This window comes from Spermophilus citellus (genome assembly GCF_964194105.1).
Source record: "Spermophilus citellus genome assembly, chromosome: 7".
NCBI lineage: Eukaryota > Metazoa > Chordata > Mammalia > Rodentia > Sciuridae > Spermophilus > Spermophilus citellus.
In genome coordinates, this window is record NC_138188.1 from 97,883,310 (window position 1) to 97,899,081 (window position 15,772).

The following is a 15,772-nucleotide window of genomic DNA, read 5'->3' on the forward strand; positions in this document are numbered from 1 at the left end:
GATTTGAATGAGGACACAGTTGTGGGGTTGAAAAGGCACTAGTAGGGCTGGTATCTTTCAGTTACTGACTTATAGAACAATTTGACTTTTAATTCTGTATGTTACATTGATGTTAATAATATTTAAATTTTTAAATAAAAGTAAATGAAGGTAGGATTGAAGCAGAGAACCAAGAAACAAATTACAGATGTGATTACAAAAGCATTTAAGAAATTTTATCAGGAAGAGTCTAGAGGAGAAATTTTACCACACTAAAGTTCATGAAGGCAAATTTTTTTGAATAACTTTATCCTTTTACTAAAACCATAAGCATTTTCTTAAAATTATACTTTATCTTTAAATTAAAACCATGAATAATAAGGTAAGAAAGTGCCCCAAACAAAGTTGCTACAATAATAGAATCCATTGACAGCACAGTACATGAAATGTCACAGACACAATTAATATAGTCAAAATGGCCATACTGCCAAAACTGTCACACAGATTTAATGCAATTTCTATTAAATGCCCATGACATTCTTCATAGAACTAGAAAAAGCAATCACTACATTCATTTGGAAAAATAGAGACCCAGAATAGCCAAAGAAATCCTGAGCAAAAACAGTGAAGCAGGAGGCATCACAATACCAGACCTTAAACTATACTATAAAGCTATAGTAACAAGATGACATGGTATTGGTATTATGGTACAAAATAGAAGACACAGAGACAAACCCACTAAATACAGTTGTCTCATACTAGACAAAGGTGCCAAAAACATACATTGGAGAAAATATAGTCTCTTCAACAAATGGTGCTGGGAAAACTGGAAATCTACATGTAGCAAAATGAAATTAAACCACTATCTTTCACCATGCACAAAAGTCAGTTCAAAGTAGATCAAAGACTTAGACACTAGAACAGAGATCTTGAGCCTAATAGAAGAAAAAATAAGCCCAAATCTTCATCATGTTGGTTTAGGACCTGATTTCCTTAACAAGACTCCTAAAATGCAGGAAGTAAAATCAAGAATCAATAAATGCATGGATTCAAACTAAAAAGCTTCTTCTCAGCAGAGGAAACAATTAATAACATGATGAGAGAGCCTACAGAATGGAAGAAAATCTTTACCACACATACCTCAGATAGAGCACTAATCTCCAAGATATATAAAAAAGTCAAAAAATGTAACACCGAAAAAACAACCCAATCAATAAATGGACTAAGGAACTGAACAGACACTTCACAGAAAAAAAAACTATTGATCAAAAAATAAGTGAAAAATTGTTTATCCTCTCTAGTAATTACAGAAATGAAAATCAAAACTACTCTAAGATTTCATCTCACTCCAGTCAAAATGGCAATTATCAAGAATACAATCAATAAAAAATGTTGGTGATGATGTCCTCACTGGGTACACTCGTACTTGCTGGTGAGACTGCAAATTGGTGCAACCACTATGGAAAGCAGTTTGGGATATCTCAGAAAACTTAGAAAAAAACCACCATTTGATCCAGCTGTCCCACTCCTTGGTTTATATCCAAAGGACTTAAAATCAGCATACTACAGTGACACAGCCACATCAATGTTTATAGCAGTTCAATTCACAATATCTACACTGTGGAACCAACCTAGATGTCCTCAGCACATGAATGGATAAAGAAACTGTGAGATACACACACACACACACACACACACACACACACACACAATGTGGAATATTACTCAGCCTTAAACAAGAATGAAATTATGGTACTTGCAGGTAAATGGGTAAAACTAAAGAATATCATGCTAAGTGAAATAAACCAATCCTCAAAATTTAAAAGCTGAATGTTTTTTCTTATAAGTGGATGATGATCTATAGTTGCATGGGTGAGACAGAGAATAATTAAGAAACTTTGGTTTGTATAGATGGGTGTGAAGGGAGAGATGGGGCTATAGGGATGGGAAGGATGGGAGAATGAGACAGATATTATTACCTTATATACATGTATAATTACACTACTGGAGTGACTCAGTACCATGTAGAGCCAGAAGAATGAGAAATATGTGTCAAAACATATTCTACTGTCATGTATATCTAATTAGAATATTTTTTAAAAGAATATTTAAAAAACATGAATATACTTTTAAAAATACACTATTCAAGTCAATAATAGTATAGAAGGGAGCATTAAAAGAATAATAAGCAATAAACATTGATGAGCCTATATCAATATACTATGCTGATTTTAGTTCTTTTGGATAAATACCAAAGAGTGGGATAGCTGGCTCATATTCTGGTTCCTTCTATTGCTAGTCTTTGGAGTAATATTGATAACTGTTTTCCATAGTGGATGTACTAGTTTGCAGGACCACCAACAATGCATGAGTATACATTTTCCATAACATCCTTGCCAGCATTTATTATTATTATAGCTCTGACTTCCCTTTCTTGCCATTCTAACTGGTGTGAGATGAACTCTCAATGTAGTTTTGATTTGTATTTCCCTAATTGTTAGGGATGTCGAACTTTTTTTGTATACTTGTTGGCCATTTGTATTTCTTCTTTTGAGAAATGTCTATTTAGTTCTTTTGCCCATCTATTGATGATGCAATTTACAATAGCCAAGTTTAGAACCAGCCCAGTGACTCTAAACAGATGAATGAATAAAGAATATGCAGTATATATGTACCATGGTGTTTTACTCAGCCAAAAAGCAGAATGAGTTTATGGTATTTGCTGGTAAATGAATGGAACTGGAGAACATTATGCCAACTGAAATAAGCCAGACTCACAAAGTCAAGAGTCGAATCTTTTCCTCAAAAGTGGAAGCTAGAGCAACATTAGGGGAAACTGAGGGGATTCCATGAAAATAGAGGGAAGATCAGTGGAATAAAGGACAGATATTGAAGGGGAGAGAAGAGGGACAGGAAAGGGGAGAAGCTGAGGAATGAAATCGATCAAATTATGCTATGTACTTATGTGACTATACCAGTGAATATCACCTTTCACCTTTAAATCACCAATTTAAAAACAACATATAAAAGGAAGGAAGAACAATAGAGGTAGAGTAACAGGAGAAGGGAGGAATGGAGGCAAAGAGGAAGCACTGGGGAATGAAATTTAAAAATTATATTTCATGCATGTATGATTATGTAAAAATGAGCCTGATTATTATGTATAACTATGATGCACTAAAAACATTTTCAAAAAGGAGAATATACTGCATTCTAAAATATGGCTTTTTAAAACAAATTTTTCTAGACACCTCTTTAGGAAGAGAAGAGTGATAAAATGGAAGCTGAAAAGAACAACTATGAATAAAATTTCACCATATTTTCTTTCTTAACATAACTCTTTTAAAATAATGGGAAACAATCAAACAAATTTTAACAACTAGAAGAATTACTAACCAGGAAGCAGATCTGTGGATAGACTCCTGTTGCCAGTCGGGAGGGAGACCAAGCAGGTCACGGTGGACACATTGCCATATGGATAATGGCACCTACTCCTGGTCGTCACTGTGCCATTGTCCTGGTATTCTTTCTCAGTGACACAATCCCCCTCTGGGGCCCAAAAAATCTGTGCAGCTGGCCTTCCTGCAATTGCTTTGCACTCCACAGTTCTGTTCTTCCCCGGAGACAGGATCACTTCAGGGGCCACTGCAGAGATGGAAGGGAAATCAAGCTTCAGTCTCAACATACGGTTATGGGATTACAGAGACATCTGTTTCAGTCACAAATCCAGTAACCCAAAATATCACAGTAGACGACATTCTTTACCTAACACTTGGAGGTGATATGTACGTTCAAAATTTCCATCAGTTGTTCCCATTTCACACCTGTAATACCCTTCATGTGAGATGGACACTGGATGGATCTGAAGTTCAGGATTCTGGTCAGGTCTGGAGGCCCAGGAGATTCTCCCATCAGTACAGTTGTCTTTCCCGGTCTGATTTGTTTCTCTGTTGAGGGAAATGGTGCACGAAGGCTTGTCTCTGAGGTGTATTTTCCATGTTGTTAGTATCAACACTGATGTTGGTGGAATACGAGGGCAACAGAGCACAGCCTTTGTACCCATCTGCACAGACAGCCAAGTGTTATCTGGACATACACAAGGAGAATGAGAAAAGAAAACCTTGATAAAGAACTTTGTGTTTTCAATTTGTTTACAGAAGACTACATAAAGTTGTGCTAGAACCTTGCTTTCCTGTTGATCTTATTCCAGAAATATTAGACTTATACAATAAATTAACATTCACAAAATATATATAATATACTATACCAAATCCAAATGTTAACCAATTTCATTCAGTATTATGCATTATCATGGAAAGAAAATGCATTATAAATATGTTGGAATTAAATCAGAGTTTTGATACCTGAAGACAGACTGACAGAAAAAAGAGTTCTAGATAAAATGACAATTTAGGATGAGTAATGTCCTAAATCTAATGTTTTAGTGGTGAGAAATGTTGGATTAGTCACACAATATATGCTCCTTGGGAAACAAAAGAAAACAGAATATTAGTTATGTGGTTGTCTCCCATTGAAATTCGATAAATGCCAAAAAAAACAAAAACTGGTAGCATCAAAATTGAATATCTGTCCCTCATGGTAACATTTAAGATAAACATACATCTAGAAAGTATATGATACTTTCATTAAAAGTAACTCAGATAGAATTCAGGTTGAACCAGTTGGAAACATTTTATATTTTTAGAGAATAACAAACTCAGTGAAATCAACAGATTTTAGTATAATCTGTTATTTCATCAGATTAGTGATTACATAAAAAAGAAAAATGACAATGCCTAGAGATGTCTACATAATTCACTTCAGGTGAAAAAGAAATGTGCTATGTAAATTAAGAAACAAAACCCAAAATTTGTTCTGCTTTGGAAATTTTTCATAAAAAAAGGATTTTATTGCAAATGTGTGATATTTATCATAGACTTTGGATATTTTTTCTTTCTTCTTGTTTAGACCAACATATACCCACAGATAGATTAATTATGACCTGCGCTTAAATATTTTGTTTCAGTATATTCAATCCAATTCTCAGAATTAAATATAACAGTTGACCCCTTGTGTCTATCTTTTAATGCAAAACTTGAGCCCTCTGACCTACAAATATCATCAAACATAGAATCTCACACTTCCCATAAAACAGCATATGCTGTCCATGACTGAGCATGGTTTACTGAGAGGCGCACCTGCCACAACTCACGGGTAACAAAGGTGAGGTCATTGATGTCATCACTTTAACACAGGCAGGGCAGCTATAATAGAGCAAACCTTTTATGTAAATGAAGCTTTCTTTCCCTAAAATCTACAATTAATACCTGTCCTTTCCTGTTTTAGTATCACTCTCTCTTTTGTGTATACAAGTGCTTGCATTTCATGGTCAACCAAACATCACATAACTAGATAAAGAAACAGATGGAACCTAAACTCAGTCCTGACAGGAAGTTAAACCCACACTCTTCCCACCACTCTAGCTTGACAGAGGTGTAGCAGCAAATAAGACTGTGCCTTGTTTAGGGAGCAAGTAGTAGTAGGGTCATTTGGGGCACCCAACCACAACATTCAGATCACCATATTGAAAAGTTAGTCATAGGGCTGGCCTGCAGCCAGGCCATCAGCCACTGTTTCTAAAAAAGTTCCACTCTCCATCCCCTCAGTGCTGGCCCTTGATAAGGAAACATATTACCTTCCATAAAGTGCAATGTCATCTGATTTCCATCCAAGCATGAACTACTTGAATCTAGAGAGTATTTAAAGAAGAGTAAATGAAATCAATTTTATGTGCTCAAATAGACTAGAAGCCATTATTTCTCCATATTTTTATTCAACATGAGATCCAGTTGGTTAACCATCACTAAAATCAAATAATCATTGCAAAACAGAAATTAGAAATTATGCCATCTAGTAATAAAGTATGTTACTTGACAATTACCTAAAAATTATATTTGGAAGGTATTAATTAATGATTTCCTACTATAGGACCCCTCATTTTGTCATCCATTTTATACAAGGTAACCCTGTCTCCTTTCTTCCACCCCCAACTTCTTCTCCAGCTAGGGGTATTGGTATAGAATGGGCATCTAACTGTATATGCCACTGCCTAACTAAAGTTGTATGGTCCAGTGATGGGAACCTCATCTAGATGGAAAAGGAGAGCCTTTTCTCAAGGAATTTATGATCAGAATTGAGAAGAATTCATTTTCTCTCTTCTGTCCCAATTTTTTTTTTAATTTAAAAAGGGGATGCAGTGATGCAAAGTCAGAAGGGGGAACAAAGTTGGAAGTCCTCACCTCCTTCAACTTTCTAACTTCATGGTTCCTAAGACCCTTGGGTGAGATGAATTTTTTTTCTCATCAAAGTAGTCCTATACACTCTCAAATATGATTACTGAGAGCTTGCTTTATTGTGTTTAAAAAAAATAAAAGATGCAGGAGTGGGAAATTCAAATTATTTTGTTATTATGTGGTACTTGTATTAACCATGAAGCAAAATACTGTTTTATGAAAGTATATTCAGGTTAATCATAAATGCCTATTGCAAATTCTAGGGCAACCATGAAAAGTAAAAATAGAAACATATTTGTTACACTAAGAAAGGAGACAAAACAGAATTATTAAAAATGCTCCACTGAAACTATAAAAGGCAGACAGAGGGGGAAAAAAGGAAAGAGGGTAACAAAAGGAAAACAGTGGTATGATGTATTTGGATTACTACAGCAGCTGGTAATCCAAATACATCAGGTCTGAATATCAATGATCTAAACACACCAATTAAGAGAGAAATTCTTCACTATAGGTCAAACAGCAAGACCCAACTGTACTATATCTATACAAAATTCACGTAAATATAAGGATCGATATAGTTTAAATGTACAAGGGAGGAAAAGGGTTACTATGATAATTCTAGTAAAAGAAAGTGTGAATAGTTACATTAATTTGGTCAGAAAAGATTTCAGAACAAGGAAAAGTATCAGAGTTAAAGACAGGCATTGCGTAAGGGTAAAGTGATCAATTCTCCAAGAAGACTTAATAATTCTTAACACATAAATACCTAACAACTGAGTGTCAAAATGTGTGAGGCTAAAATTGATATAATATTAAGAAGAAATCAAAATGGACAGAACCAACAGGCATAAAATTAGGAAGGACACCCATAACTGAACTCAATAATCCCATCAATCAACTGGGTATAACTGACCTCTCTAGACTACTTTCAACAACAAGGGGATACATATTCTGTTTTTAATAGTTTTTAAAATTAGTCTTGTGGATATACATAACAGTGAGATTCACAGTTGTATATTGATACATGTACATAGGAAAATTAGGTCAGATTCATTTTACTGTACTTTTCTTATTCCACCCCTCCTCACTTCACATCATCTAGCAATCTGCTTCTGGCCATATATCCAAAAGATCTGAAATAATATGTCATGTATATCTGCACTATTCTGTTAATTTCAGCATTATTCAAAATAGCCAAGATATGCAAATACTTAAATGTCTATCACTGGGTAAATGGATAAAACAATTATATATATCTTCCACTTTACACACACAACAGAATAGCCTTTTAAAAAGAAGGAAATTTTGTCATTCATGACAACAGGGATGGAAGTGCTAAGTGAAATTATTATGCTAAGTGAAATAAGTCAAATTTGGGAAAATGAATACTATATTATCTCACTTTTTTAAAGAGAGAGAGAAAAAAAAATTTAATATTTATTTTTTAGTTTTTGGTGGACACAACATCTCATCTTTATTTTATTTTTTATGTGGTGCTGAAGATAGAACCCAGCGCCCTGCGTGCCAGGCGAGTGCGCTACCACTTGAGCCACATACCCAGCCCATGATCTCACTTTTATATAGAATCTAAAAAGGTAGATCTCATAGAAACAAAGAGTAAAAACGTGGTTACCAGACACTGGAGGTTTATGGGAGGAACAGCAAAAGGTAAGGTGTTGGTCCAAGGGTACAAAATTCTAATTAGACTGGAGGGATAAGTTTTAATGGTCTATTGTACTGCATGGTGACCACAGTTAGTGCATCACTGGAGTAAGAGACATCAGAAGCAGTGTGCCAGATAGTGCACAAATTTATCACTACAGGACAATTCAAAAAGCATCTTACAAGTGAATCAAGAGAATCCTTGTCCCTATTTAAAGATGGTTTTATTTTCTTCTAAAAATGTCAGAATGTCACACTTACCAGGTACCATGATAATGATGGAGGTCAGTAACCTCAAAGCCAAAGTACTCTCCAAAGTATGCATTTGGAGTGGTGTTTTACTTAAACACAAATCCACTGTGAATCAATCTCTGGGCTTGTTGAATCTCTCCCTTCTGGTCACTTGTGTTTACTCTCAGTTCAACAGGATTACATGTCATTTCTCCTTTTCATTTTGTTTATCGTTATCTTCATTTTCTTTCTGTATGATTTTCGCTGATTAGTCATGGGAAGGAAATACAATTAGTTTTGGTGAGTGATAAAGGAAAAAAACCAAGAATCATTGATTCTCCCATAGCCCTAAAGTAACAAAATTAATTACATAGCAATTTATGGGATAGGGAAAGTCAGTGAAATGAATCTAGCCTGACTTTCCTACATTTGTATATGAATATACCACATTGAATCTCAACATCATGTACATCCATAAGACACTAGTTTAAAAAAATTAATTATTAATTTATTAAAAATAAATGACATACCAATTTATTTTATTTTTAGTGATGCATTATAATTATACAGAGTGAGATTCTTTATATTTGTATATGCATATAGTACAATTGGTCGAATTTTATTTTAAAAGTAACATTATTAAAAGTATAAATTATATATGATAAAATGCACAGAGAGGTTACACCTTGGTGAACTTGTACATATATACATATACGCACATAAACATTTTCAAAACCAAGGTGGCTCTCATTTTCATTACTCAAAATTTCCATTATGCTTTCTCACTATTCTGTTTTTTAATTCTTTATTTGTTCTTTTTAGATATACATGACAGTAGAATGTATTTTTATATATTATACATACATGCAGTATAACTTATTCTATTCAATATTCTTTCCTCAGAGGTCAATACCACTCTGATTTATATCATCACTGATTCCTTTTTTTATGGTGCTAGAAATTGAATCCAGAGCCTCACAGAAGCTAGGCAAGTGTTCTACCACTAAGCTACATACCCATCCCCACATCATTAATTCATTTTGCTTGTTTTATAGAATCACATATTTAAAATTCTTTACATAGTTAAAGTTTAAATGCTATGTGGTAGGGTTTTTTTAAATGAATGTACTATAATTTATTCATCAATTTCTTTGTGGATTTGGATGATCCCAGTTTAAGACTAACATAAATATAGTTTCTATGAACATTCATGCTTTGCAAATGTTGTTTGGTCTATGTACACACTCATTTTCTTGAGTATATACCTATGAGTAAAATTGGTGGTTCATGCCAAGCTAAATAAGAAAAAAGAGAGAAAATGCAAATCCTAAAATTTGTGATGAAAAAGGAACTATCACCATGGACATTATTGAAATACAGAAGGTAATCAGAAACTACTTTGAAAGTCTATACTCCAATAAAATATGAAATCATGAAGACATCAACAAATTTCTAGAGACTTATGACCCAAATTGAATCAGGAGGATATAGAAAATTTAAACAAATGAATTTCAAGCAATGAAACTGAAGACACCATCAAAAGCCTACCAACAAAGAAAAGCCTAAGACCAGATGGATTCTCAGCTGAGTTCCACCAGATCTTCAAAGGAGGACTTACATTAACACTTCTCCAATTATTCATGAAACAGAAAAGGAGGAAACCCTTCCAAACTCATTCTATGAAGCTAGTGTTACCCTGATATCAAAACCAGACAAAGACACATCAAGGAAAGAAAACTTCAGGACAATATCCCTGATGAAAACAGACACAAATATTCTTAATAAATACTGGCAAATGCATACAAAAACAAATTTAAAAGATAGTATGCTGGGTGTGGTGGGGCACACCTGTAATCCCAGTGACTCAGGAGCCTGAGGCAGGAGAGTGTGAGTTCAAAGCCAGCCTCAGCAATGGTGAGGCACTGAGCAATTCTGTGAGACCCTGTCTCTAAATAAAAATACAAAATAGGGCTGGGGATGTGGCTTACTGGCTGAATGCCCCTGAGTTCAAGACCAAGTACCAAAAAAATTTTTTTTAAATAGTGTACCATGATCAAGTGGGGTTCATTCCAAGGGTGCAAGGTTGGTTCAACATACAGAAATTAATACACATAATTCATCACAAAAAGACAAGAATCACATGATTATTATCTCAATTATATGCAGAAAAAGCATTTGAAAAAATACAGAACCCCTTCATGCTCAAAACATTAGAAAAACTAGGGATATATAACTCAACTTTGTAAAAGCTGTATATACTAAACCCAAGACCAACATCATTCTAAATGGAGAAAAACTGAAAGCATTCCTTCTAAAAATTGGAACAAGACAGTGATGCCCTCTTTCACTGTTCCTATTCAACATAGTCCTTGAAACCCTAGCTAGAGCAATTAGACAAAAGAAAGAAATTAAAGCAATACAAGCAGGAAAACAAGAGCTCAAACAGTCCCCATTTGCCAATGACATGAATCTATACTTAGAAGACTAAAAAAGCCCACCAGAAAGCTTATTGAACTCATAAATGAATTCAGCAACGTAGCAGGATATAAAATTAACACGGATAAATCGATTGCATTCCTATACACCAATAACAAATCAGCTGCAAGAGAAATCATCTGTTCTGTTCACAATAGCCTCAAAAAAAATTGTGAATCTAATAAAAGAGGAGAAAGACCTCTCAATGAAAACTACAGAACACTAAAGAATACTTTAGAAAATGGAAAGTTGTCCCATACTCTTGGATTGATAGAATTAATATTGTCAAAATGGCCCTACTACCAAAAGTGCTATACAGATTTAATGCAATTCCTATTAAAATTCCAATAACATTCTTCATAGAAATAGAAAAAGCAGTCATGAATTTCATTTGAGGAAAAAAAAGAGATCCAGAATAGCCAAAACAATTCATAGTGAGAGAAGTATGCAGGAGGCAACACAATATCAGACCTTACGTTATAATACAGAGTTACAGTAACAAAAATGGCATGGTATTGGCACCAAAACAGACATGAAGACCAATGGAACAGAACAGAAGACACAGACATACCCACATAAATTCAGTTATTTCATACTAGACAAAGACTCCATAAACATACATTGGAGAAAAGATAGCCTCTTCAACAAATGGTGCTGGGAAAACTGGAAATCCATATGTAATAGATTGAAATTGAACCCCTGTTTAAGACCCTGCACAAAACTCAACTGACAGTGGGTCAAGGACCTAGGCATTAGAGCAGAGACCCTGCACCTTCTAGAACAAAAAGTAGGCCCATCTCTCCATCATGTTGGTTCAGGAATGGACTTCCTCAATAAGATTCCTAAAGCACAGGAAGAAAAATCAAGAATCAATAAGGGGGCGGTATCAAAACAAAAAGCTCTTCACAGCAAAGGAAACAATTAAGAATGTGAAGACAGTGGTGAGGTGGTGCACACCTGTAATCCCAGAAGCTCGGGAGGCTGAGGCATGAGGATTGCAAGTTCAAAGCCAGCCTCAGCACCAGCAGGTGCTAAGCAACTCAGTGAGACCCAGTCTCTAAGTAAAATACAAAATAGGGCTGGGGATGTGGCTCAGTGGTCAAGTGCTCCTAAGTTCAATTCCCGGTACCTCCCCCCAAAAAAAAGAATGTGAAGAGAGAGACTACAGAATGGGGAGAAAATCTTTGCCACCTGCACCTCAGATAGAACAATTAATATCCAGGACACACAAAAAACTCAAAAAACTTAACCCCCCCCAAAATAATGATCATAGGCAAAGGAATTGAAAAGTCACTTCATAGAAGAAGAAATAAAAATGGTCAAAAAATATGAAAAAATGTTCAACATCTCTAACAATTAAGGTTATAAAATTAAAACTACACTGAGACCCCAATCTCACTCAAGTCAGAAAGGCAATGAGTAGGAATACAAGTAACAATAAATGTTGAGGAGGATGTGGGGGGAAAATTAATCATACATTGCTGGTGGAACTGCAAATTGGTGCAACCATTCTGGAAAGCAGTTTAAGGATTCCTTAGAAAACTTGGAATGGATCCCCCATTTGACCCAGTTATCCCAATCCTCAGTTTATACCCAAAGGACTTAAAGTCGGAATACTACAGTGACGCAGCCACATCGATGTTTATAGTAGTTCAATTCACAATAGCTAAGCTATGCAACCAACCTAGGTGCCCTTCAACAGATGAATGGATAAATAAAATGCATTATATATGTACACAATGGAATATCACTCAATCATAAAGAAGAATAAAATTATGGCATTTGTCAGTAAATGGATGGATCTGGAGACTATCATGCTGAGTGAAATAAGCCAGTCCCCAAAAAACAAAGGCCAAATGTTCTCTCTGATATGTGGATGCTAACCATAGGGAGGGTAGGGAGGGGGATGGGAATAAGAATGATGGTAAAATGAATCTGACATAACTTTCCTTTGCTCATAAATACACTATCAGTGTAACTCCACAACCACAAGAATGAGATCCTAATTAGAATAGGTTGTACTCCATGTATGTATAATAGTCTACTGTCATGTATAACTAAAAACAACAAATACAAAATAAAATGAAGCACAGTTTAAGAATTTGATGGGTCATAGGAAAGTTGTATATGTGGTTTTAATAAATACTTCTTGTCCTGAGCCAAATTGCCCATTCTCATATTAAAGTTCTAACCCCAGTACTTTGGAATGTAATCTTATTTGGAAATGGCATCATTGCAAATATAATTTGTTAAGATGAAATGTACTGAAATAAGCCTGGACCAACCCAATATGACCAATGTCCTTATAAAGAGAAGAAAATTAGGCTAACTATGCACACAGGAAAAGAAGCATGTAGGATAAAGGCAGAGACCAGGGTATTGCTTTGTCTATAAGTTAAGAAAAGTGCCAAAGACTGTCAGCAGAACACCTGAAAGTAGAAGAGAGACAAGGAATGGATTCTTCCTTCTTGTTTTTATAGAATTTAAAGACTAATTTGACAAAAGGCCTTAACACAAATACACTTGGATAAATGAAGGACATAACTTTTTGTTACTTATAGCTACAAATCAGAGAAGGCTCCCATGAAGGTCTACTCAGGAGTTATACCTGAAGATAAGGTCATAACAAGCTGGGGCTATAGAGGACAAGCAATATATGGCCAGCTAGGGAGAGGGGACTGGTCTCCATGGCTTCTTGTACATTGAAAAATTTGAATAATCTCATGAGATCTGGGTTATCTGTTTATGAGTGATTCCTAGTTTTCTGACAGCTGGTTCTGGAACAATTAAGGGTGGGTGCCCAATGACCTGGAATGTGAAATCTGCATGAGAGAAGTGGTTGAGGTATGGAATTAAATCAGATGCTCAAGAAGGGAAACTAACAGCCTCCAGTCAAGGCCTCTAAATGGAGCTAGATGGTGTACGAGAGGAAATCTGAGTTTCCAGTTGCTCCACTGCTTGGGATTCAAGCATCAGGTGTACTTCTTCTCTGGGTCAAAGAGGGAATTCACTGAAATTCAATATCATACAGTGAGAGACTCATAGAAACTCAGAAATTCAGGTGCATTGTGCAAAGAACAAGGAAGAATACATTGGAGCCAGGCCAATTGCAGAACCAGTGCCAGTTCACTACAGAGAGGAGGGATAGCACAGAGAAAAGCACAGTGGACAAAGACATGGAAAGACCTGTAGGATAGAAAAGAGTTTGAACTTAGCTGATCCAGAGACTGCATAGCAAACTTGTCTTTGAAAATTTCTGTTTCCCAACTGGCAAACAGAGAGATGAGACAGGGAGCCATCATGAGGAGCCCACATTGCAACTTGCTGCTGGAGAGCTCAGAAGATCAGAGCAAACATTGCCATACTGTCCTAGCAAGCATCTATCTACCATAAAGACTAGAGTGTACCTACAAGAACTTAATTGAAACAGGCACAAACAGAATATTGTACCCAGGAGGACTCAAGTCAGAGATATGGAGGGGTGCTAACCATAAGGAGGGTAGGCTGAATCTGGTGGCTCACATGACCAGCTGAAGACGGTCAGGAAACTGAACAGGCAGGCATGAATATCCTCAGGGACAGAATTTGAGAAGGCCATTTTTGTGGGCAGCAGAATGTGAAATTAAAGTAGAATTCTTGGTGGGCTCCTGAGAGCCACCCAGCAGAGATTGGCATCTGGCTGGCCCTACAGGTGCATTGATCTAATCTTTCTAGAGCAGGTACCACCCAACAAAGTTCCAAAAGCCTGATCAGAAAACCCAAGCCACCAGAACTGCCTACTTAGAACTCTGAAGCAGCCCCACCCTCAGAGTGTCTCGATCCAGTTTGTCCAGACAAAATCCCTATCAACCGTACTTCTCATTCTGTCCTGCCTTAGACTGGAGAGAAGGGAAGCCTCCATTGAGGCCATGCCAGCTGGCAGTTCAAAGAACCACACAAAAAGAGAAAAGATTTGAAAAAACTCAGCCCTTGCTCTAAGGGATACACCACCCAGGAAGAAATGGAAAGGATAGTCAGGAATAGGCAATGATCATCCATTCTTCTTGACAGTTTTGACCAACTCAGTGAAGAAAATATCTTCATTTTCATTGAGTCTGTTTTCCATGGAGTGGTGGGAGTGGTGACATGTGTATTCATGCTGAGCTGAATATATGGATGTACATGTGGATATATGTACATTTACATATTTTTTTCTTTTTCTCTCACTTTTAGCATTTTTGAACGACTGCTATTTTTCTGTGTCTTGTCTTTTGAGGGATTGGGTTTTGTTTGTTTTGTTTTTATTTTTGTTTATTTTTAGTGCTTATTTTTAGTGTTTCCTCTCTTCTTCCTCTAATAGCCAAATTCTCTTCTCTCATTTTCTATTCCTTTACTTTTTCTTTTATTTATTTTTTCTCTTCCATTTTATAGCCATCACTTGCTATATCTCTTCTTTTTCTGTTAAAATTTTGAACATGTTCAACTTTCCTTTACCTTTCTATCACATTTTATTTTCTCTTAATGAACTATTATTATCATCTTTTAGAATTTCTGGTTCATATAATTCCAGCCCCCACCATTCATGTTGCTGAATTTACTAACACTGTGTATGGAGTAGTTGACACCTGAAGTTTACTTTAGTGCCAGATCTACTTTGTGGCTAATTATTGGTTTTGATTTTGGCAGTTGAGGACCCTTCTATTCCTGTTTCTATGGTAATTGGTGTTGGTAAGTCATAATAGGCACCAGGTATTTATTGTAATGTTGTAATTTGCTTCTGTTATTGCTATTGTTTGTTTTACCCTTTTCTGGGAGGTACCAGAAAATTACTGGGACACCACAAGTTCACAGGGTAGAATCTTTGGGGATGAGCTAAAATCAGCAAACAGAGTACACCTTGCTCCATACATAAGTGAACCATATTGAAACTTCAACAATACTTTATTGGGTTGGGGGTGGGGGTTGTGGCTCAGTGGTAGAGTGCCCGCCTAGCATGTGTAAGGCATTGGGTTTTATTCTCAGCACTATATATAAATAAATGAAAATAAAGATCCATTGACAATAATAAACAATATTTTTTAAAAGGCATTTAGAACCCCAACTAGACAAGATCAAAAAAGACCTTTTCATAACATAATTAAAATGCTGAACAT

General features: G+C 35.8%; 1 protein-coding gene across 1 annotated transcript in view; it reads right to left on the reverse strand.

Annotated features, from left to right (window-relative positions):
• Positions 1–15,772, reverse strand: part of LOC308653930 (cell surface glycoprotein CD200 receptor 5-like) — a 58,899-nt gene that overhangs the window by 12,440 nt on the left and 30,687 nt on the right. The window contains exons 3-6 of the mRNA XM_081302703.1: positions 8,196–8,429; positions 5,675–5,728; positions 3,745–4,065; positions 3,376–3,624 (exon numbers count right to left, since the gene is read on the reverse strand). Coding sequence (XP_081158829.1) covers positions 3,376–3,624; positions 3,745–4,065; positions 5,675–5,728; positions 8,196–8,259 — 688 coding nt within the window. The 5' untranslated portion in view covers positions 8,260–8,429. The remainder of the gene's footprint in view (positions 1–3,375; positions 3,625–3,744; positions 4,066–5,674; positions 5,729–8,195; positions 8,430–15,772) is intronic.